The sequence below is a fragment of the Podarcis muralis genome, chromosome 13 (assembly GCF_964188315.1).
Source record: "Podarcis muralis chromosome 13, rPodMur119.hap1.1, whole genome shotgun sequence".
NCBI classification, from domain to species: domain Eukaryota; kingdom Metazoa; phylum Chordata; class Lepidosauria; order Squamata; family Lacertidae; genus Podarcis; species Podarcis muralis.
This window is the reverse complement of record NC_135667.1, coordinates 39,514,930-39,540,176: the sequence shown is the minus strand read 5'-3', so window position 1 is coordinate 39,540,176 and position 25,247 is coordinate 39,514,930. Positions and strand designations below refer to the sequence as shown.

The 25,247-nt window shown below is 44.7% G+C and overlaps 1 protein-coding gene across 1 annotated transcript; it reads left to right on the top strand.

Moving 5' to 3' along the window:
• Positions 1 to 802: 802 nt before the first annotated feature.
• Positions 803 to 20,874, top strand: NT5C3B (5'-nucleotidase, cytosolic IIIB). The gene is given in 12 exon segments (XM_028704112.2): positions 803 to 839; positions 842 to 981; positions 984 to 1,043; positions 1,045 to 1,119; positions 4,333 to 4,431; positions 5,802 to 5,871; positions 7,467 to 7,513; positions 8,022 to 8,107; positions 9,398 to 9,487; positions 10,758 to 10,920; positions 16,950 to 17,150; positions 19,161 to 20,874. Coding segments are annotated over 12 exon segments (1,191 nt in total). The 5' UTR covers positions 803 to 817; the 3' UTR covers positions 19,299 to 20,874.
• Positions 20,875 to 25,247: the final 4,373 nt, after the last annotated feature.

The window sequence follows — 25,247 nt, the reverse complement described above, 5'->3', positions numbered from 1 at the left end:
GATTTCCACGTGAGAGGGAGGAGGCACTTATTTAATCATCCGCTTGGTTGTTTCCTAACGGAACGATGCAGCCCTTAAAATAAAAAAATCCCTTTGCAAATGCTATTTTATATGCTTTATGGGAGGGGGGGGACAACTACAAAACCACAAGTGCACAGAGTAAGGTAAGAAGAAAAAACAAGAAATACAACCCATGTAGAAAACAAAGAAAAGATACTGTGTACGGTCCCAATAAAAGAAAAATTGTCATTGTAGTTAACCAGATCTCTGCAAATCACAATAGAAGAGACAAATGAATGCCTATATATATATATATATAGGCATTCATTTGTCTCTCTTCTATATATTCATTTCTCTCTCTCTCATATATATATATATATAGTTCCTGAAATCCAGGAATTAGCAAACTTTTTCAGCAGGGGGCCGGTCGACTGTCCCTCAGACCGTGTGGGGGGCCGGACTATATTTTCAAAATAAAAACAAAAATGAACGAATTTCTATGCCCAACAAATAACCCAGAGATGCATTTTAAATAAAAGCACATATTCTACTCATGCAAAAACACGCTGATTCCCGGACCGTCCGCGGGCCGGAATTAGAAGGCGTTTGGGCTGGATCCGGCCCCCGGGCCTTAGTTTGCCTACCCATGCTTAAATCTGACTTTTTGGGTCTGGCAATGCCACTAATAGGAACCTCGCACGCACTGGCTCACATTAAGCTGCCGCGTAGCTGCGCGCCAGAGCGAGAAGGTCCGGTTATCGGCATCTTGCAGGCGGCAACTCCGCCCGGGGTGGAACTAAAGGCAGGGTGACCCCAGATGCCTCACCCGCATCCCGGGGGGCGGAGTGGGGTTTGGGGGCGGGAAATGCAGCGAGCAACGCGGCCGCGATCGAAGCAGCTTGGAGGAAACCTCTCCCCGGATCTCAGCCAACAGCAGCAGCCAAGAACTCGGCCCAGACCCCGAGGGGCGGAGACGCAGGAAGGAGGCGCCTGCGGAGCCCAGCCCAGCTCAGGGAAGGACACCTCCCTCTTCTCCTTCCTTCTCCGGCTTTCTCCATTCTCGATCCCAGTTACAAAACTCCTCGTCGTCCGTGGACGGCTTGCTGGGCGAAGATCATGGTTAGATCCTGGGGAAGGCGGGCGGGAAAAGGAGGTGGTTTTGCTAAAATGCGCTTTTTTTTGCAAGCCGTCGGAGAATACGCGTTCCAAAAACACGAGGTGCTTTAATTCAAGATCTGGGGGGGGGGGGGGGGTTGGCTGCAAAGCAAATTGCACAGCGCTTCCAAGCCATCTCCCCTACCATCGGCTATGAATATGCTCGTTTTGTAGGGTGAGGTTTGGGAAGGCGGAAGTGTGTTGGGTTGTGGGGCAGTTTTTTGGGGGTGGGGGGAGATGTTGGGCACCCACTTTATGAGCCACAACTGGGATGCGGCTTTTGGAGGCGGCCTTGCGCTTGTCCAGAGTATGGGGTGTGTTTATATGGCAGAATTAGGGGCTGAGCTTTTCATAAGGCGGGTGTTTAGTATGAAGGAGGGGGTGGGGGTCCAGGAAAGCAGCTGTTTGGGGGGCGTGAGTTCCCCTTCTTTATTAGGAGGTCGCCAAACGCTGGAGGGAGCTGAGCGGATTCTGTGCCAGGGAGACAGCTGTCAAGAGCAGCTTTTGCTTTGCTTATGATATTATGGTTATGTAATCCTTACAACAACCCTGTAAGGTAGGCCAGTGTTATTTCCCCAACCCCCCCCCCCCCTTGCAGACAGGAGGGGTGGAGGCTAAAGCCGAGAGAGAGAGAGAGGGAGTGGCTTGTGCAAATTCAAGCTGGCAGTGACCCGATCTTGTAGCTTAGGCTCTGCTAAGCCAGCTGCCATGATGCAAGGTGACCTGGGGGGGGGGTCAGGTTTGTGGGGTCAAGTTCACGTGGTTTGAGGAGAGAGAGGGTCTCTGGGGTGGAATCGTGGGGGGTCCGTGACTGGGGATGAGGAGGGGGGAAATTAGATCGTTATAGGTCTTTCCCCTTGGTGAACGTGGTGGGAGATTTAAAGCAGAACATGGACTGCAAGAAGATCAAACCTCTCCATTCTGAAGGAAATCAGCCCTGAGTGCTCACTGGAAGGACAAATCCTGAAGCTGAGGCTCCAGTACTTTGGCCACCTCATGAGAAGAGAAGACTCCCTGGAAAAGACCCTGATGTTGGGAAAGATCCAAGGAGAAGGGGACGCCAGAGGGCAAGATGGTTGGACAGTGTTCTTGAAGCTACTAACATGAGTTTGACCAAACTGCGGGAGGCAGTGGAAGACAGGAGTGCCTGGTGTGCTCTGGTCCATGGGGTCACGAAGAGTTGGACACGACTAAACAACAACAACAAAATACTAAGGATGAATATGCTAGGTCAGCGGCTCTCAACCTGTGGGTCCCCGTATGTTGTTGGACTACAACTCCCATCATCCCTGAGCTCTGGCCTTGCTAGCTAGGGGTGATGGGAGTTGTAGTCCAACAACATCTGGGGACCCACAAGTTGAGAAAGGCTGCTCTAGGTGCTTGTTTGTTGGTGCAACTGAGGAATGGAGGAAAAACAAGGACCCTTTGGAAGTAGAGGTTGGGAATCTACCGCCCTCCAGATGTTGATGGACTCCAGTTCCTATCAGCCTGCCAATTAAATAGGGATAGTAGAAGTTGTAGTCCCAGGGGTCTTTCAGGGAAGGCTGAAGGTCTTGGAAGGAAGTGCAGGGAGGTCCTTGGGAAGTGGAGGGTGCAGGTTGGAGAAGAGAAATGGTGTCCTTTTGCAAGACGGACAAGAGGGGGCCAGGAATATTCTGGGTTGGGCTATGGGAGAGTAAAGCCCGCAGGTGAGGATTTGACTTGCTCTCTTCCCATTGGCTCCCAATGCCAATTTGTCCAAGTCCCTCAAACCCTTTGAGGCTTTGGCCTTCTCTGCAACTTGGCACTGACTCCTCAGAGTAGCAGCAAGTTGGGCAGAAAGGTACCCACAAACACACCTGTGTACTTCATGCTTGCATTTGGGGATGCTGTGGGTGTGCTTGGGCTTTGGGTCTTTCTTCCCAAGGAGGTCAAGTTAGCCCTCTCTCTGTTAAACTTTACATCAAAAAGTGAAGACTTTCTTATTGGCCCACTGAGATAATTCTTATTCAGCTGCTTTTTGCTTTTTTTTTAAAAAAAGACTCTGCTGTTTTGTTTTTTAAAATTCATTTTTATTGGGTTTTTCATTTTTACAATATCTGTAATCATTACATTACGTTCAAGTTTCAATTTCCCCCTTCCCTGCTGACTTCCCTCAACTTCCATCCCTCGTTTATTACATCTCATATTACATCCTGCTGTTTATATATACTTCTGTATTGTCGTACTATTAAGTTTCTTTCTTTTTTTTATAAATAAAATTGCCAATGTTTATTTAAATCCTGCCAATGACTCTATTTCTCCCCCCCCCCCGCAAATATGATGTAAAAGGTTCCCATTCTTTTTCAAAGTCACTATTGTCTTTTTCATGTAGTTAATTTGTTAACTTTGCCAACTCTGCATAGGTCATTAACTTCTCTTGCCATTGTTCCTTTGATGGTATTTCTCCAGTCTTCCAGTTCTGTGCTATCAGAATTCTTGCCACTGTCGTCACATAATGTCTGTTTTTCTTTTGGCAGTTGTCCTAAAATTCCAATCAAAAGGGCTTCTGTTTTTTTTAGTAAATGTTATTTTAAAAGGCTCTGCTGTTTTTAATTATTTATTTTTAACTGTAGTTTTATATTTATGCTGACCTTTATATAGCATGAATGCTGCATATCACTTATACGCTCTGCTTTTAACAATGTGTATTATTTGCATGTCATTTATATGTGCTGCTTTTCTGTGCTAGGGGCTCAATATCTGTATTGCTATTGGGGGCCCTAGTACAGAAATGTAGCACTACAGAAATGTAGTAAAGGGGCCCCTGACCATTAGGTCCAGTTGTGATTGACTCTGGGGTTGCGGCGCTCATCTCGCTTTATTGGCTGAGGGAGCCGGCATACAGCTTCCGGGTCATGTGGCCAGCATGACTAAGCCGCTTCTGGCGAACCAGAGCAGCGCACGGGAACGCCGTTTACCTTCCCACCAGAGCGGTACCTATTTATCTACTTGCACTTTGACGTGCTTTCGAACTGCTAGCTTGGCAGGAGCAGGGACCGAGCAATGGGAGCTCACCCCGTCGCGGGGATTCAAACTGCCGACCTTCTGATCGGCAAGTCCTAGGCTCTGTGGTTTAACCCACAGTGCCACCACTGTAAATAAAAAAATAACAGAACACGCATTGTTGAAAACGTCATGTGCTGTGTCTTTCCCTAGGTGCCTGAGCTGGAGAAAGCGACTGTCCGAATGAAGGATCCTGAACGCGTAAAAAATGTAATTTCAGCCCTCAGAAAAGGTGGGGTAGGAAAATTCCAGGTGCGTGCTCCTGTATTCATCTGTTTGTTTGTCTGCTGTTTGTTGTACCCTTAATTTACCCCTCCCACCCATCTTCTTCCCAGATGTATTGCACAAGCAGCTGCATGAACCTCAGAACAAATTTTTACCTCAGGTGCTGCCTGGTTTTTGTCTTTGTCTATTTACTAGTGAAATTCCTGTCAGATGATGAGAACAGCATGGGATTAATGAAGTGCTCAGAATGTTTAAGCAAATAGGTAACTGTGAAGGCCTTAACATTCTGCACGGAGAAAGCCTTCTCCTTAAAGTTGTTTCTTGGGAAATATGGCAATTTGGGGATCATCTGGATTTCATGTGAAAAGTCAGGTCCCCCAAACAAGTTCTGTTAACTTAATGCTTTCTGCTGGTATCTCTCCAGCCTGCATCAGAGAAGTGATTTAAGAGCAGTTGGCAGACTAACACTCACTAACATCCAAAACTTTATTACACATAGATATAGGAGCTATAGAAATGCTAAAATGAAACCGTGGCAAAAATTGAATGGACTCATTTGTCATGTGTCACCAAAGCACAACAATTGTAGTAAATGGTAACACAGACTTTTATTTCTTTCTTAAAATTGCACTTATTTGAAGGTAATTCGCTTTAGCTCGGGTTAGGATGTATTGAATTTACCGGTCACTGCCTGACTAGTTTATGCTAGATATTGCTTTCTTCAAAGCAAGAAGAAACAAGGTTATATTGGCATATTATTATCTGTCTTAAGCAGAGTTTCCCTCTGTAAACGAAACCTGGCATCCTGTGACGTTGCTGCAAAAACCAAATGTTTTGACGGTTTGACAGGACAACTTGGAATGACTCCAGCCCACTGTAACTTTAGAATTTATTTGGTTCCTTCTTGGTCTCAGTTTTGAGCCTGTTTAGTGTGAAGCACCAATCACTGGATGGAATCACTTGATGTGCAGAGATTCCATCGTGCCTTCCCACCTCCCCAGTTGATAGGCACTGGGAATCGTCCCTTAGCCCACCAAACAACAAATGGGCAGGCTGAAGAGAGTGTAGTTGTGCAAATGGGGAGATCACCTTCCTCCACATTTAAATCACATTCCATGCAGGCAGCTCCATCAGCTGAATGATGAGCTAAGTGAGTGACACTTGACAAATTCAGCAGTGGTGATGGTAGCAGTGGCAGGCTGCATTGAAGGCCTGAAGGCTGCCCACCTGAGATTACTTGGTAACTCTTGAGAGTTACCAATTTCTTGGTTCCCTGAATGTGTAGAGTAGTTTCTTGGGCTAGGCAATGAATCCCTTGTAATCTCTCTCAATCTCTCTCTCTCTCTCTCTCTCTCTCTCTCTCTCTCTCTCTCATTTTCCCTCCTTGTTCTCTTCAGGTCATTTCTGATTTTGACATGACTCTGACTCGGTTCGGGTTTAACGGTCGGCGCTGCCCCACTTCCTACAGTGAGTCCAGTTTTGGCCCTTTGCTATTTCATCTTTCTCTTGTAAAACACCACTGACTTTTATCTCTCCCTCTTGGTCCCTCCAAGCCTTTGGGACAGTCCACATATATATTGGCCTATTCCTATCTCTTCTTTTAAAAAATGGTGACATGGACCATTCATAACATAAGAATATTATTCACCACCATGAAAAGGGCAGTGGGAGTGGGGGTAAAGGTAAAGGTACCCCTGCCCATACGGGCCAGTCTTGACAGACTCTGGGGTTGTGCGCCCATCTCACTCAAGAGGCCGGGGGCCAGCGCTGTCCGGAGACACTTCCGGGTCACATGGCCAGCGTGACAAGCTGCATCTGGCGAGCCACCGCAACACACGGAAACGCTGTTTACCTTCCCGCCAGTAAGTGGTCCCTATTTATCTACTTGCACCCGGGGGTGCTTTCGAACTGCTAGGTAAGTTAGAACAATTAACTATAACGTTGTTCACTGCTCTTGCTCAGGCTGCACAGAAAAAGCATTTTGGTTCCTGAAATTCATTCCGATTGCGCATATAAAATATAAATGATAGAATTCTACCGGATGTGGTATTAGTGTGTGAAAGCAGTCTAGATGCCATGATGCTCCAGATGGTGGAGACGTCAGGCACCATTCTGGTGCCGAGGCACCTGCACTTGGTCACAAGTGGTCAATAGCCAGGTGCAAAATGCGCCTGGCTTCTGGCTATTTTTTTTAAAAAATAAATATTTTATTAAGGATTTTCTTGTTTTACAGAGGTAAGTGTAATGCCTTGTATTTTTTCCCCCATGTAACATTTTTACAAATCCGTTTCATTTGTTGAGGCATTAGGGGGAGAAGAAAAAAAAAGAAAAAAAAAGAAGGGGGGTGGAGGGAGGGGAGATGGATGGGGGTGGGGTCGGGTGGCGGTGTTTCTATTATGCTTAATGTATGTAGAGTTTGGTGTCAGCGTGCTTGTGTTGTTCACTTGTGTTCCTTTGGTGGTGAGAGAGGTTGGGGTTGGCCTAGGGTGTGATTGTTTGCTTGTGATTGGCTGTGGTGATCTTTGTTTTCGTGTGTGAGTGAGGTGGGTGGGTGTTTTGGATCAGGTTAGCCATATTGATTTGTATGCTGTTGGTGGATTATTGTCATTGTCCTGTTGGGCTGTGTGTGTGATAAAGGGGAGCCATACCGGGGTGAAGGTGTCTTCTTCTGTTTGTCCCCGTGTCAGTTTCAGTTTATTAGTTAATTTTGGCTTCTGGCTAATTTCGAACACTGACCCCAAATGAGAGTAAACTGATTCAGAGTTGTTTGCAGATGGTACCTGAGTAAATACTTTCACAAGTGGTGGTCCTGGGAGAAGCTGCAAGAATTCTAGAAAACAATATTTTACAAAATTGGGCTTATCACGGGTCAGATACTAGATTTAGACCTCGGGATGGTGTTATTTTCCATATTTGATGTGGGGAACCAAAATGTTACTAAAAATGGTATACATGACAAAAATAATACTTGTTATAGTAGTTAACCAGACCTTAATACAGCATTTATAAAAATGCATTCGATATTTGGAATTTGGCATATACTTTTGTGTGTATCTCTTCAGATATCATAGATAACAGCCGGGTCATCAGCGAAGAAGGCAAGAAAAAGGTATGAGCTTTCATATCTTGGCATGCTGATATTTTAAAGTCTAAACTGACTTCCTAGTTCCATTCCCTCCTGCTGTTAGGAGCTCAAGGAGCCTTGAGTTCTATGAGGGGACTAAGGTTTTGAAACAGAGAATTCTCCATTCCTTCTATTGAGAGGTTAAGACCTCATGAATGACTTTTTGGGTTCCCTCTATTCTACAGTCTCCGTGTAGGTTTGACTTCCCTGCAACTAGTCCCCCAAGCAAGAAACCAAGTAACAGATAACATGAAGATGCTTTTCCTGTTTCTGTCGCCCACCCCTTTGGGGGACTGTACCCGGAAAGTACTGGCTAACGATCAATACCCATCCCATCCTCCTAATATGATGGGGAGCAGGCTATGCAGTTGGTTGTCCCAGTCCTAGCCAGAACCTCCATCTTGGAAAACCTCCACCTTGAAATGTGCGTGTTTTATCTTCTGACTAGCTAAATATCCTCCCTTCCTTTTCTTGATACTGGGGACTGTTCCAGCTAAAAGATCTGCTCCAACATTACTACCCTATTGAAATTGATCCTTACCGGACCATGGAGGATAAGTTGCCCCTCATGATAGAATGGTGAGTATTTGTGTCAGAGGAGGTGATGTTTTCCTTAACGGGGAGGAAGGGTGCTTTCTTTCATTACAGAACACACACACCCCAACTCCATTAATGAGAGTCCCCCCCCCCCCAATTTTTTTTATTAATTTTCCAATTTTATAACAAACATAAAAGAAAAACATTACAATATAAAAAAAACCCGAACAAACATACCGTATTTTTCGCTCTATAAGACGCACCAGACCACAAGACGCACCTAGTTTTTGGAGGAGGAAAACGAGAAAAAAAATATTCTGAATCTCAGAAGCCAGAACAGCAAGAGGGATCGCTGTGCAGTGAAAGCAGCAATCCCTCTTGCTGTTCTGGTTTCTGGGGTAGCTGTGCAGCCTGCATTTGCTCCATAAGACGCACACACATTTCCCCTTACTTTTTAGGAGGGAAAAAGTGAATCTTATAGAGCAAAAAATACGTTCTATCCTAGCTGTTAAAATCCTAATTTAAATATCATTTTTAGATGACTTCCTCGAATCCGCCCTAGCTGAGTTTCCATAGAACTCATTGTAGCAGTTTTCCAATATCCACTTTCAAATAAAATTAACTTATTCAATTAACATCTTTCGTTCTTTTCATAATATTTTCAATCCAAAATGTTGTACAATTCAGCATATTTTACTCCTAGGCCAATTTGGGACTTACAAGTAATTCTACTTACGTTATCTTAGAATATCTAACTAAATAGTCCTTGATATTCTTCCATTCTTCTTGATGCTCCTCCTCTTTCTGTTCGCGGATTCTTCCAGTCAGGTCGGCCAGCTCCAAAAAGTCCATCATCTTCATCTGCCATTCCTCCACTGTTGGTATTTCTTGTAATTTCCAGTTTTTGGCTAACAAAATTCTTGCTGCAGTTGTGGCATACAAAAACAGTCTAAAATCTTTCTTGGGCAATTCCAAACCTATTCCAAGTAGAAAGGCTTCTGGCTTTTTAATAAATGTATATTTCAACATTTTTTTCCAACTCATTATAAATCTTTCCCCAGAGGTCTTTCACCTTGGGACATGTCCACCACATATGATAAAAGGTACCTTCCTTTTCTTTACATTTCCACCATTAATGAGAGTTTTGAGGATCTTAAAAGGGATCGGGGGCACAGGCACATCACCTGAGACCGGTCTGATTTGTGGTGGTCAAGCAGACACGAGAATCGCTCATGTGTCTGGAGAAACAAACTAACTAGAGGTTCTGTAAGCTCAATAGATACACCCACAGAGGACTCCTGGTCCCTGATAGGACAGGTGTGTGTGTTACAGGTGGACTAAGGCCCACGACCTCCTGGCCCAACAGAAGATAAAGAAAAGCGATATTGCCCAGGTTGTGAAAGAGTCGGATGTCATGCTCAGGTACAAAATTTGCATGTTGTGTGCAAGAAGAGGGGAGCAGGTGGGATGGGGGAACAACTTTATTTTTGTGGTCTGTGTCCTTCTCTGCCTCAACCCTTCCTGAATTTGCTGTCAGGGCAAGGTAGAATTTTGACATTTGAAATTGAAGTGTGCCATTGTGTTCCGGAGTTTGAGGGCTTGCTGATTTTTCACACGCCTACTTGACACACAGAATGCAGATATTTTAAACTTGCGAGAAGCCAAGTTACAGGGAACAAGGCAGAGGGCCTTCTCGGTAGTGGCACCCACCAGGTGGAACACCCTCCCACCAGATGTCAAAGGGAAAAACAACTACCAGACTTTTAGAAGACATCTGAAGGCAGCCCTGTTTAGGGAAGCTTTTAATGTTTAATAGATTATTGCATTTTAGTGTTTTGCTGGAAGCCGCCCAGAGTGGCTGGGGAAACCCAGCCAGATGGGTGGGGTATAAATAAATTATTATTATTATTATTATTATTATTATTATTATTATGCAGTCGTAGGCCAGCTATGGCAAGGGAAAACATGACTGTGGATGGGGAGATTTGAGAGAGAAGCAGGACTGGAAGCCATAAACAAGGGAGAAGCAGCCAGAGCCTGAAAGGCAGTTGTACTGTCACAAATGATAGCATTTATATATCATGTTCGATGTATTCAAAGCATTTCACATTTATTAATATTTAGGGTAGTAGGGTAGGCCAGCTTTATTATCCTTGTGGAAGGGGTTGAGGAGACAGAGGCTTATCCAAGGATCTCTCCACAGATTCTTTTTTTTTTTTTTTAGTTAACTGCACAATTAAGATGTAAATCGTGATTACAAGAAGTGTGTCTCATGCATGTACACTAGTTGGTGATCTAGGATTGATGGCGGCTTCCTACCAGTTGAAAGTGGGTTTGTCCCATGTAACGTGTGCCATGTCCCTATAGCAGGGTGCATTCAAGGCAACTAAAATAATAAGCAAAAACTTTGTGTTAAAATAATTGCCAAGCCAAACGTTGTGTTAAAATGATTTCCAAGCAAAACGTTGTGTTAAAATAATTGCTTTAAATCGAGTTTCCCATTGTTATATTGTATATTTCCTTTTTTTAAAAACCATGTATACATACGAATTGGTTAATTTAATCACTGCAATATTTTGACTGTGTTCGGACATGGCAGTAAGCCGTGGTTTAGTGAGCCATGAATGGAAATAGCTTTGTGTGTTTCACCATTTCAGTTGAACATTACGCTTCCTCTCTTTCTTGCATTCAGAGATGGCTTCAACATCTTATTTGACCAGCTTCACCAGAACAAAGTACCCCTCTTCATCTTCTCGGCAGGTGTGGGTGATGTGCTAGAGGAGATAATTCGCCAGGCTGGGGCGTTCTATCCCAATGTCAACGTGGTCTCCAACTACATGGATTTTGACGACAGCGTGAGTTGAGCCCACTTCACTTCCCCCAACTCCTATCTGCCCTGGCATGGAAGCGGTGTGCCAGTCTGAACACTGTGTGTGGGGGGCTTAGAAAGTTTTGGAATGGTATTAATAGGACGGGATAAATGGAAGGCAGGTGTGTGCCTTCTGGGGTCAGTCAGAAACTCCCAGGCTCTACCGGGATGAGCAGAATTGTGGTTGTAGTGATAGGTAAAGCTAAAGGGACCCCTGAACATTAGGTCCAGTCGTGACCGACTCTGGGGTTGTGGCGCTCATCTCGCTTTATTGGCCGAGGGAGCCGGCGTACAGCTTGACTAAGCCGCTTCTGGCGAACCAGAGCAGCGCACGGAAACGCTGTTTACCTTCCCACCAGAGTGGTACCTGTTTATCTACCTGCACTTTGATGTGCTTTCGAACTGCTAGGTGGGCAGGAGCAGGGACCGAGCAACGGGAGCTCACCCCGTCGCGGGGATTCGAACCGCCGACCTTCTGATCGGCAAGTTCTAGGCTCTGTGGTTTAACCCACAGCGCCACCCATGTTCCACGGTTGTAGTGATAAAAATTATTTATAAGAGACTTGGTCCCAGCTCTCATTGAGCCATCAACACAACCACACCTCTCTGGTGCTGTTCAGCGAAGAGCATGAGCAAAGAAATAAGCTGGATGAGAGCTTTAAGTGCATATGGCGGATAATTTGTCACAAAGATGACTGAACAGGCGCTATAGGATGTATTCATGTTTACTACATCCAAGTGAGGAATCATTTTGCTGTATAGGGGAGTTTTTAATGTTTAATGTTTTATTATTTTTTTGTATATGCTGGAAATCACCGAGTGACTGGGGCAACCCAGTCAGATGGGTAGAGTACAAAGAATAAAATTATTATTGTTGTATCATCAAGTAGTTGTCCACCAGTGTTGTTTGGAGAATTTTGGAGTTTATTCACACTTTCCTGGTGATGAGGGTACTTGAACCCTTGGAGGTGTGCTGTGACATGTTTGCTAAGCACTTTGAAGGTAAAATCACTTATCTCTGTGATGACTTGGATTCCATATTTGTGACAAATTTGGGTGAAGCGTCCAATGCAATGTCTAGGCCAGTTTTGTGGGATCAGTTTAAGTCGTTGAGGCCTGAGGATGTAGATAAGGTGCTTCGAAGAAGCACCAAGGCTGTTGTCCATTCAGCATCTGTGCAAGACTTTCCTTTTCCTTTTCTTTTTTCTATAATTTTTATTAAATTTTCTGTTTTACATTTTAGAATATTCAATTAACCAACCTTAAAATTTCAGTGACTTCCCTTCTTCTCTTTCCATGGTTCATTTTACAAAACATAAATCCCTGCATATTTTATATAAACTAAACCATTCAGTATTCCATTATTACATCCATTAAAACTTTTTTCTTAAAAAATGTTTAGGGCTACTCTCATTTTCCTACTCATATTGAAATGTTGTTGTTGTTGTTTAGTCGTTTAGTCGTGTCTGACTCTTCGTGACCCCATGGACCAGAGCACGCCAGGCACTCCTGTCTTCCACTGCCTCCCGCAGTTTGGTCAGGCTCATGTTTGTAGCTTCGAGAACACTATCCAACCATCTCATCCTCTGTCGTCCCCTTCTCCTTGTGCCCTCCATCTTTCCCAACATCAGGGTCTTTTCCAGGGAGACTTCTCTTCTCATGAGGTGGCCAAAGTATTGGAGCCTCAACTTCACGATCTGTCCTTCCAGTGAGCACTCAGGTCTGATTTCCTTAAGAATGGATGTGTTTGATCTTCTTGCAGTCCATGGGACTCTCAAGAGTCTCCTCCAGCACCATAATTCAAAAGCATCAATTCTTCGGCGATCAGCCTTCTTTATGGTCCAGCTCTCACTTCCATACATCACTACTGGGAAAACCATGGCTTTAACTATACGGACCTTTGTTGGTAAGGTGATGTCTCTACTTTTTAAGATGTTGTCTAGATTTGCCATCGCCTTTCTCCCAAGGAGCAGGCGTCTTTTAATTTCGTGGCTGCTGTCACCATCTGCAGTGATCATGGAGCCCAAGAAAATAAAATCTCTCACTGCCTCCATTTCTTCCCCTTCTATTTGCCAGGAGGTGATGGGACCAGTGGCCATGATCTTCGTTTTTTTGATGTTGAGCTTCAGACCATATTTTGCGCTCTCCTCTTTCACCCTCATTAAAAGGTTCTTTAATTCATCCTCACTTTCTGCCATCAAGGTTGTGTCATCTGCATATCTGAGGTTGTTGATATTTCTTCCGGCGATCTTAATTCCGGCTTGGGATTCATCCAGCCCAGCCTTTCGCATGATGAATTCTGCATATAAGTTAAATAAGCAGGGGGACAATATACAGCCTTGTCGTACTCCTTTCCCAATTTTGAACCAATCAGTTGTTCCATATCCAGTTCTAACTGTAGCTTCTTGTCCCACATAGAGATTTCTCAGGAGACAGATGAGGTGATCAGGCACTCCCATTTCTTTAAGAACTTGCCATAGTTTGCTGTGGTCGACACAGTCAAAGGCTTTTGCATAGTCAATGAAGCAGAAGTAGATGTCTTTCTGGAACTCTCTAGCTTTCTCCATAATCCAGCGCATGTTTGCAATTTGGTCTCTGGTTCCTCTGCCTCTTCTAAATCCAGCTTGCACTTCTGGGAGTTCTCGGTCCACATACTGCTTGAGCCTCCCTTGTAGAATTTTAAGCATAACCTTGCTAGCGTGTGAAATAAGTGCAATTGTGCGGTAGTTGGAGCAATCTTTGGCACTTCCCTTCTTTGGGATTGGGATGTAGACTGATCTTCTCCAATCTTCTGGCCACTGCTGAGTTTTCCAAATTTGCTGGCATATTGAGTGTAGCACCTTAACAGCATCATCTTTTAAAATTTTAAATAATTCAGCTGGAATATCATCACTTCCACTGGCCTTGTTATTAGCGATGCTTTCTAAGGCCCATTTGACTTCACTTTCCAGGATGTCTGGCTCAAGGTCAGCAACCACACTACCTGGGGTATACGAGACATCAATTTCTTTCTGGTATAGTTCCTCTGTGTATTCTTGCCACCTCTTCTTGATGTCTTCTGCTTCTGTTAGGTCCTTTCCACTTTTGTCTTTTATTATGGAAATCTTTGTACAAAATGTTCCTTTCATATCTCCAATTTTCTTGAACAGATCTCTGGTTCTTCCCATTCTATTGTTTTCCTCTATTTCTTTGCATTGCTCGTTTAAGAAGGTCTTCTTGTCTCTCCTTGCTATTTTTTGGAAATCTGCATTCAATTTCCTGTATCTTTCACTATCTCCCTCGCATTTTGCTTGCCTTCTCTCCCCCGCTATTTGTAAGGCCTCGTTGGACAGCCACTTTGCTTTCTTGCATTTCCTTTTCATTGGGATGGTTTTAGTTGCTGCCTCTTGTATAATGTTACGAGCCTCCATCCATAGTTCTTCAGGCACTCTGTCCACCAAATCTAAATCCTTAAACCTGTTCCTCACTTCCACTGTGTATTCATAAGGGATTTGACTTAGATTGTATCTTACCGGCCCAGTGGTTTTTCCTACTTTCTTCAGTTTAAGCTTGAATTTTGCTATAAGAAGCTGATGATCTGAGCCACAGTCAGCTCCAGGTCTTGTTTTTGCTGACTGTATAGAGCTTCTCCATCTTTGGCTGCAGAGAATATAATCAATCTGATTTCGATGCTGCCCATCTGGTGATGTCCATGTGTAGAGTCGTCTCTTGTGTTGTTGGAAAAGCGTGTTTGTGATGACCAGCTTGTTCTCTTGACAGAACTCTATTAGCCTTTGCCCTGCTTCGTTTTGAACTCCAAGGCCAAACTTGCCAGTTGTTCCTTTTATCTCTTGATTCCCTACTTTAGCATTCCAATCCCCTATTATGAGCAGAACATCCTTCTTTGGTGTCATTTCTATAAGGTCTTGTAAGTCTTCATAGAATTGGTCAATTTCAGTTTCTTCAGCACCAGTAGTTGGTGCATAAACTTGGATTACTGTGATGTTAAAAGGTCTGCCTTGGATTCGTATCGAGATCATTCTATCATTTTTGAGATTGCATCCCAGTACAGCTTTCACCACTCTTTTGTTGACTATGAGGGCCACTCCATTTCTTTTACGGGTTTCTTGTCCACAGTAGTAGATATGATAGTCATCCGAACTGAATTCGCCCATTCCCGTCCATTTTAGTTCACTGATGCCCAAGATGTCAATATTTATTCTTGCCATCTCATTTTTGACCACATCCAACTTACCCAGGTTCATGGTTCTTACATTCCAGGTTCCTATGCAATATTTTTCTTTACAGCATTGGACTTTCCTTTCACTTCCATGCATATCCGCAACTGAGCGTCCTTTCGGCTTTGGCCCAGCCGCTTCATCAGCTCTGGATCTACTTGTACTTGTCCTCCGCTCTTCCCCAGTAGCATGTTGGACACCTTCCGACCTGAGGGGCTCATCTTCCAGCGTCATAACTTTTATATGCCTGTTGTCTTTGTCCATGGAGTTTTCTTGGCAGGGATACTGGAGTGGCTTGCCAGTTCCTGCTCCAGGTAGATCACGTTTGGTCAAAACTCTCCACTATGACCTGTCCATCTTGGGTGGCCCTGCACGGCATAGCTCATAGCTTCTCTGAGTTATTCAAGCCCCTTTGCCACGGCAAGGCAGTGATCCATGAAGGAGCATATTGAAATACTGCCCCTCAATGAGGCCAAACTTAGATTCACAAAATGTTTAGGGGTATGCGTCCCTCTGCGTCCCCCCCCCCCACAAAAAAAGTACTGATTACATCCATCAAAACTTATTTATACTGTTCAATTTATCTTAATGCTACCCATGTTTTCAAATAAACACAATTTTCCTCCATATATATTCAAAAAACATTTTTCAATCTTCTTTAAATGTATGTTCTTCTTGTTCTCTTATTCTATATGTTAGGTCTGCAAGCTGCACATTTTCCATAAGTTTAAGTTGCCAGGGAATTCCCAGTGTTAAAAAAGGTTATTTATGCATGCCACTACTGCTTCTGGTGTTTAGTTAGCCCCCAAATGGAAATTGAGCAAAGTCCCAACTAAAGAAGAATGGCAACTTAAAGACTTTGCTTTTTCAGTGAGCTTTCTAAGAGGAGATTTTTATTTGTGTTGGATCTCGAAGAATTTCTGGACATGCAATTGTTTTAACTGTTTTTATATAGGTGTTTATTGTTTATTGTGAAATTGCCTGGATAAGCTTCAGATGAAATGATTTGTAAATTGAAAAGGACACCGGACATGTGAAAAAATCCAAAGCTTCTGGAACATAGTATATAACGAGCTTAAAAAAATGTTTAAGTTTAACTTTATGAAAAATACAGAAGCTTTTCTACTGGGGATAATGGCACAGGTATAGCAAGAGAAGATCAGGAGATATTTTTCTATGCCACAGGAGCAGCAAGGATCCTAATTGCTAAAAATTGGAAAAACAAAATTGTGCCAACAAAAATGGAATGGCAAGACAAACTGTTAGTGTATATTGAACTGGCTAGATTAACAGAGGCAATTAGAGATCACACTGGACAAGAGTTTCAAAAGGCATCAGGGAAATGCAGAGAATGCTTCACAAAACAGTGCCCTAAAATACATACCTGGACTTGTTTTGATTAATGTCTGCAGGAGACTTTGTGGATATTTAAGTTATAATTAGAAAAATCTTAATAATTATTCATAAAGGAAACAGCTTATAAGAAGTAAATAAGGAGGCCAGATACAGGATAAAGGAAGTCTTTTATTTGGTTGTTTGTATTGTTGTACGTTATGCTTATTGTATGTTATGTTCATGTTTAATGAGGGCAGATTTCTATATTGGGTGGGGGGTGAGGGGTTTATGTTATGTTGTAAATAAAATTTCCAATAAAAATTATTTTAAAAAAGAAAGAAAAGGACACTTAATAACTTTGAAGTAATTACAGCTGAGTAGTTTGGCCGCACACAAACGCAACACAGAAGCTGCCTATCTCTGTGACTCGTTTATCTCATTTGTTTTTGTGTCCTCCATGCAGGGAGTTCTGCGAGGTTTCAAAGAGCCCCTCATCCACACCTACAACAAGAACAACACGGTCCTGAAGGATACAGAGTATTTCCAGCAGCTGTGCACAAGGACGAACATCTTACTCCTTGGTGATTCCATGGGTGATCTCAGTATGGCAGATGGTGTCGTTGATGTGGAGAACATCCTCCGGGTTGGCTTCCTGAATGACAGGGTGAGTTGGGATTACCCAGTTGGGCACAGCTGACTGTGGAAGGGCTAGTTACAGATGGGTAGCCGTGTTGGTCTGCCATAGTCAAAACAAAAAAAATTCCTTCCAGTAGCACCTTAAAGACCAACTAAGTTAGTTCTTGGTATGAGCTTTCGTGTGCATGCACACTTCTTCAGATACACTTCTTCAGATGTGGAAGGGCTGTGAGACAAGGTGAGATGGCCCTTTCAGGTGGCAGACTTGGAGGGCTGGGAAAGTGGCCATCGGACCATGAAAATATTGTGCCCTACCCCTTCTTGTGCTGCCAACAAAGGCTTGATCTGCAGAAATTAGCAGAAAAAAGCATGGAGCATAGCTGTCAACCATCCCTTATTTGGCGGGAAAGTCCCTTATCCCAGTGCTGTGTCCCGCTGCTGTCCCTTATTGACGATGTCCCTTAAATTCCCCGGGTTTCAAAGGAAGCAGCTCCTCTCCCTCCCTCCCTGCCGGCCAGGGAGGAGGTAGGCTCCAACTGGGTTGCTTGGCTGCGTTGCTCATCCAATAAGGAATCTAAGAATGACTGGGGGGTGGAGCTTGCATGCCTTGTGCCGATCAAATCGGCCGCGTTGCCTGGGGACTTGCCTTTGCTCAGCGCTTCCCAGCGGAGAGGTGACGGTGGTTTCCCTTGCTGCATCCCCTTTGCTGGGTTGCTGTGCTGTGGGAACCACCGCTTGAGGCTTCGTTTGGCTGCTGGCTGGGCTTTCTGCCTTTGGCTCGGAGGGACTCAGAAGTTGAACATAGATGTGCTTGGAAAATCCCTTATTTTGGCTGCTGATCCCTTATTTTCGAGGCTGCTGGTCCCTTATTTTCAAATCTGTAAGTTGACAGCTATGACATGGAGATATATATATTATTACCTGCAGATCAAAACTGGTGTTAAAGGCATCGCTGCGGTGGCTGATTATAAGACAAAGCAGTTGGCAAATATGAAGATTCATTCAAGTGGCTAAACAAACAAAGCATGCAGTTTGCTTGCAAGCCTGCAGTTCTCATGCTCAACTCTGACACCCCCTTTTTTGGATCTTTTGCTGTTGATATCTGAATGCATTCCAGAATTTGTGAGAACTGCAGACTTGCAGGCAAACGGCACACTTCGTAACAAACAGTAAATCTAACCCTGAGGATTAATTTAAACTAACTTTAAAACACATCTTCTAGTGCAAGGCTGAACTAACAGGTTAGAGGTTATTTTATTGGCATTGGTAACTGGCTCCTCTGGGATCATCTTGGGTGATGAAGAGCAGGGTGGAAGCAATAGCTGATTTCATGTAGGAACCCCTGAGGATCTTTGAAGTAACTTCAGGCTAGAACACCGCTTGGAAACCACTGTAACAACACTGTGCTAGCCAATGCTGAGTGCCTGTAAGACCTATTCATCCTGCCTATGAAGGTGACCCAGACACTACAACTAATCCAGAATGCAGCAGCTAGACTGGTGACTCAGAGTGGCCTCCGAGACCATATAACACCAGTCCTGAAAGATGTACATTGGCTGCCAATACATTTCTGAACGCAATTCGAAGTGTTGCTGCTGACCTTTAAAGCCCTAAATGGCCTTGGCCCAGTATACCTGAAGGAGCGTCTCCACCCCCATCGTTCAGCCCAGACACTGAGGTCCAGCTCTGAGGGCCTTCTGGCGGTTCCCTCCCTGCGACAAGTGAGATTACAGGGAACCAGGCAGAGGGTGCCTTCCCTGTGGAACGCCCTCCCACCACATGTCAAGGAGATAAAACAACTATCTGACTTTTAGAAGACATCTGAAGGCAGCCCTGTTTAGGGAAATTTTTAATGTTTGATGTTTTATCGCGTTTTTAACATTCTGTTGGGAGCCGCCCAGAGTGGCTGGGGAAACCCAGCCAGATGTGTGGGGTATAATAAATTATTCTCCTCCTCCTCCTCCTCCTCCTCCTCCTCCTCCTCCTCTTCCTCCTCCTTCTTCTTCTTCTTCCTCCTCCTCTTCCTCTCTCCATGCAGGTGGAGGAACAGCGGGGGAAGTACCTTGAAGCCTATGATATTGTGCTGGAGAAAGATGAAACGTTGGACGTGGCAAATGGCATCCTTCGTTTCGTTTTGGCCGAAACAGCCCAAGCCACACAGCCCACTTGTCCTTGACAACAAGCTGCCAAGGGATACTCCCTCCTCCATTTCTTACTGCCCTTTGCTATGCCATAGACACATACCAGTTCTCCCCGTTTCTTGCCACTGTCAGTATCATAGATCATTAAAACTGAGCCGAGCTGACATGTAGCCTCTTCTCTCAACCACCCTGTTCCTTACTTTAAACCCAATCCTGGCTGCACAAGGCAAGACATGTGGAATCGCCTTGCGGTACATTTCTCGGCGGACCAAAATCTAGAATTTGTGAGGAAGCAATCGGGCCTCTAAAAGGCAAGCCAACGTTTGAAGTTTCTCTTTGGGGTACTGCTAGATTTAGTTACGAGGACGAATTTCCAGAGCGAACCAATTGCATTTAAAATCACCCCAGGTCTATGGCAACTTTCAGGTGTGAGTTCCTGCTGGTTTCTTGTTCGCAGCAGGCTGATGATGTGAAGGGGTTGTGGACTCCAAACTGGGCTGTTTGCACCTCCTTGTGGCTTTGCCGCATTGTGCAACCCGATTGTGCACATAGCGATCGCTTCATATAAGCAGAGAACACCCAGATTCCATGTTTTGCAGTGGATTCTTGCGAAGTGTTGCTGCAGGTTTGCAGCCTGCTGTCTGCTAGCTGTGGGTCAATGCAATTTCAGCCACTCTGTTCCTCTTTAAGCCACGCCATCCCTGGCTCTCCTATGGCTTCCTCTGTTGCAGCAGACACTCGGACAATGTTTCCTTAACGGCATTGTCTATTTTTTAAAAAGGCCACAATTCGTGTTTATTCATATGCGCTGTCCCCCTGCCCCACTGCATGTGGAACATCTCTTAAAACGAAAATCTAAACATAATACGGGGTGCCAATGGTGAAATTCACTTTTCAGTCAAAGCACAAGCCAGTGATTTAAGAGGACATGAATGCTCGTCTGCTGTATTGAACCAATCTGATAAAGTTGGAGGTCTTTGGCAGAAACTCAGGCCTGTAAAGTTGGGTAAATTTCCTTGGCTATACTCTTGGCAGGTGAACAGCCTAGCTGGAATCCTAGAAGCTTGATGCAAATGTTTTGTTTGGGTGGAACCGGTGTGTGCTGGTACAATTTCAGTTTCCTTTAGGAGTGTAACTGTTGTTCCACGCTGGATGAAACAAATGTTTAACTTGGGTAGTTTTGCCCTTTAAATGCCAGTTCAAATGTGTGGTAAATCATCTTTTTAAAAGATACCTTGTTTGTTACAGGGGGAGCTTTATATGATTGGAAATTTGAAAGCCAGGTTGAATATTCATCATTGAGACGGCACAGTAGAATGGGATATTCTTGTATGAGTTATACAAGACAGTTTTAAATAAGAGATGGGGAATGGCATCTTCTGAGCATTCAATTCCACCCCCTAAAAAAAAGATACGTTTTGACAGGGTTTCTTTTGCACTATTTTTAGTTTCACCTTTCCCCTGTCCCCATTTATTTTTTTTTTACAAAGAACAAATCACCCCTTCCCAGTTTTCTGCACAGAATCCAAGAACGTTGAATTGTTTGGGTGTGTTTGTTTTTATTATTCAAAGGACATGTAAAGATAATAAAACAGAGATTTCCTATTTTGGGGGAAAAAATCGTATGCATATTGCTTGATTGTCTGGCTGCTTTAATCTAAATTCTTTTTCTTTTTCAAAATACACCACCACCACAATATGCAAGGAAGTTATGAGCCACTCCGTAACCTTTGTAAGATGGGATCTTTTACCAAACCTTTCATGCCTCCCCCATCTCCTTCAAGAAACCTGGGTCCTGTTGGTTTGAGTGGGTTCTGGCAATTGTGCTAGGAGTTCCTACCCATTGTCACAGAACCATGGGTCCTGGAATGCTTTGAGCCGGGTTGAGGATATGACAAAGCAATTAAGCTCATGGCCTAATATGACGGTAAATATTTCTTCAAGCCTATTGAAAGCTCTTAGAATGGCCTGCAGCAGACACAACTGCTAAGCTGCTACTGTCTCCGTTGACATTTGTGTCAAACGGAAAAACTATGCAGCTAAATTGCTCCATTCACAAGAGTTGCCGGCTTTTTTCTCCGGCACGGCCTCTGTGTCTTCAAGGCCTGACTGAAGTGCAAAAATTCAGCAAGCCAGGCTTTGCCTGGCATGCATTGAAAATAAAAGCTTTGCCTGCCTGAATAGCTGAATGTCCTACAGCTATTCTGAGGCGTAGGAGCCCTGCCCAAAGAAGAAAAGATCTGGCCAACCTGCCAGCACTCTTTATTGCTGCTGCTGCTTCTCAGGCTGAGCAACCACACTCCTGATTTAGCAAGGGCACAGCTGCCCTGACCTTACACCTTCATCAGAGCAGTAGTGAAACTTCTTAAAGAGCTTTTATAACCTACAATAGTTTGGGTGGCGCGGGTGGCGCTGTGGGTAAAAGCCTCAGTGCCTAGGGCTTGCCGATCGAAAGGTCGGCGGTTTGAATCCCCGCGGTGGGGTGTGCTCCCGTTGTTCGGTCCCAGCGCCTGCCAACCTAGCAGTTCGAAAGCACTCCCGGGTGCAAGTAGATAAATAGGGACCGCTTACTAGCGGGAAGGTAAACGGCGTTTCCATGTGCGGCTCTGGCTCGCCAGATGCAGCTTTGTCACGCTGGCCACGTGACCCGGAAGTGTCTCCGGACAGCGCTGGCCCCCGGCCTCTTGAGTGAGATGGGCACACAACCCTAGAGTCTGGCAAGACTGGCCTGTACGGGCAGGGGTACCTTTACCTTTAGTTTGGGATAAAGGGAACGAATCTAGAATCTAGTAGCAGAACGCAACCAAAGTTTGGGCACAACCGACCAACTTTTCTTAGAAAAAAGGTTAAGGGGACAGCAACAAGGCACCTACTGCCATCTTTATTGCAACTGCACACAATACACTGGGTTGTATGCAGCCAGGATTCCAAGATGGCAGCAGGCGCAGACAAAATGGCCGCCGCTGTTGCCTAAATTCTGTCAGGAATTCTAACATCATCTCCCTTGCTCTGCTGTCCCTCTGTTACAAAATGGAGGCGCAGGGGTGGGGGTAAGGAATAGGGAAACATCAAAACCGAAAGAAAGCCGGCGGTCTCGCCACCCTGTTCCTCCTTAACACTAAATCCTTGCAATTAATTTAGTCAGAGACAAATCAGAACAAACCACTTCAATGGAAGGCTCACAAGCTGTTTTTTTAAAATAGTAAAACTGGCTCTACTCGTTTCTAAAGTTGGGGATCTTGTAGCCCCCATGCTATTGAGAAGCTTTCACCCACACCACATACCCACGATGGTGTTTGCTTCTCAAGATGGAGATCAGCCAGGGAAAGAAAATGGCGGTAGGCTATGCAGAGCTAGTCATCTCCCTCTTGGATAGTAACAACCACAGCAGTTGGGGGGGGGGGGCTATTACAGCTCACTGCGTTTTTCAGTGTAGCTACAGCTCCCTAAAGAAAAATATATGGTAAGGCCCAGCCCTGCGTTTCAGATTTAAGGTATTTTGCAAGCCCTGAATAATCCCATTCCAAAGGTTTGGGGACTAAAGGATTAAACAAAAAACAAAACAAAAAGGAGAAGCAATGGGGAATGTTTGCAGGAGGAAATGTGTTAAGTGTTGGAAGAGTTCTCTCACATAAGACCCAGAAATGGTCAAGCCTTTCTGGAACCCCACAATTGCCAAAAAACCACTAACATGCCACAAACAACACTGAACAAGGTTGTGGGGCTCTAATCTCTTCAGGCTGCAGATGGAGGACGATGTTTTTGAATTCTCCCCCCTGTAAATTCACTGGGGAGAGCTTTACTACATGCAGGGACATTTTTTATTTGTTCTTTAGTGTTGGGGAGTATTAAAAAAAATGCATTTCCCCATCTTCCCTCAAGAGGTATTGCAGTCCAGAATTTTTCCACCTCATTTATCTCCACCAACGCGTAGGGCAAATGAAACAAACTGGTTGCAGTGAGTTAAAATGAAGATTCAGGACTGCTTGGAAGGGTACAGGCAGGAAGGATGAGTTTGTTTAATGTTCAGGTTGAAGTAGATGGTATGTTTGTATTCACTGGTGGCTCTGTAAGAGTTTACTGTAAAAAGTCAGCTGGTATGGCACGTGGTTTGCAGAGCAGTTTTCAAGCAAAACAAGGGCATTTTTCTTACCCACTTTATATCTGAAGTTGTCAACAGGTCTGCTCTCCTCTTGGACCTTATAACAGGAGCTTGTCTGCAAAAAACCCCCACAGCTGAGCATTTTCACCACCTGAAGAGAAAACCATCATCACCTGCTATTGTCTGCCGCTCATCAAGCTAATGTTGAAATGCACAGATGCAAGGGGAAGCCAAAAAGTTGGCAACCCCTTGCATGCTTTGACTAGCAAGGCAGGTGATGGAAGGTTGCTCCCATGGCACCCTCCTTGCACTTAAATCTCCAGTTTCTATCTCAGCCTAATCTTCTGAAGTAGGGCTTGTGGAACAAAAGTGGGCATCATTTATGAATTCAGAATCCTCAGAGATAGGACAACACTTGTTGGAAGCCTCATGAAATGACTCGAGAGACTGGAAAAACAGGTAGCACTTAAAAAAAACCCCTGTAATGTGCGTGATTGTGTGTGACAGAACAAGACTGCAAGTAGGGGTTATGTGCACTGCACATTTTTTGGTGGGGGTCAGGAAGGGAGAAGTAGAGCTTGGAATAAACAGTGTTTGCTGTGCTTATGTTATGCTCCTTTCAAGATTTGCAGCTGAAGGAACTTGGGATTTTATTGATGTACGCAAGATGTCAAATCGGTGAGGAGGAGGCAAGCAGGACTAGTACAGTGCACGCTCGGGTTGAGAACGTGATCCGTGCAGGAAGCACGTTCGCAACCCGCAGTGTTCACAACCTGCAGCGCCGTGTGTGCGCACGCGCGGGTTGCGATTTGGTGCTTCTGTGCATGCGCCGAAACCCAGAAGTTCCGGTACTTCCGGGTTCAGCATGATGCGCAACCCAAAATCGCGCAACCTGAAGCGTCTGTAACCCGAGGTATGACTGTATAGGGAAAAAGAGCAGTCCTTATTCCCTACCCTTTTGGCTGCAGGGAGCCTAGACTGACTCATCTTGGAAGTTTCCAAGTCTGTCCTTTTAACATCTAGCAGTTGCTAAGCCGCCTTAAAAAATACCAGTTCCAGTTGCTGCAGAAATCCAGCAGGTATTTCTGAGAGTGTTGCTGCCCTCTGGTCCTGCCTGCTTGCCTTCTGTAGGCATCTTGTGAGAGCAGGATTCTGGGACTCGATGGGCCTGATCTAGCCGGGTTCCTTATGTAGGCACAGACTTTCCTGGCATAAACAAGCAGCAAGGAGGGAAAGATGCACCTATTAAGAGTCCACCATCACAACCTGGTCACAGAGGCGGCCAGCCAGCAGTCCCTTGGCCTAATCTCGTGTAGTCCTTGAACTGATTTCAGAAGCCCTTAGGGGGCAACACAGGCAGCTACAAGAATGAGCAGTCCTTTCCTCAGCAGCCTGCTGGGTGAGGAGGGAGGCGGAGAGAGAAGCAGGGCCAGAAAAAGGAGGAAAGAGGGACAGAAAGGAAAGGATGTGGCAAAAAGAAGATAAAGCGGTGACCCTTTTGGCCACACCCACTCCTGTTTTTTGCTCCGCCCACTGCCATTGCATGGTCTGACTACATCAGAAGCAAGGCATCCCTTGACAGATTAAAAGGCTGCCCACGCACCCACCATTCAAACAATATTGGAGCAGATAGGTAACCTTATCTCCACGTTTCCGCTCCTCTCCTTTCTGGTTTTGGACCGAAAGAAAAACTTAATACTCCATTCTTGGAAATACACTTGAGCAATGCATTTGTTTGGTTCCCGTCACACGTTTCGGGATTCCTTAATATAGAATTCAGCTTCCTCGATTTGGAGGCCTGCTGGTTTTATACCTACTGCTGGGAGTGACAAATCTGCCTCTGATTAGTTGACAAGGCTGCTGGCATTGACAAACGGCCTCT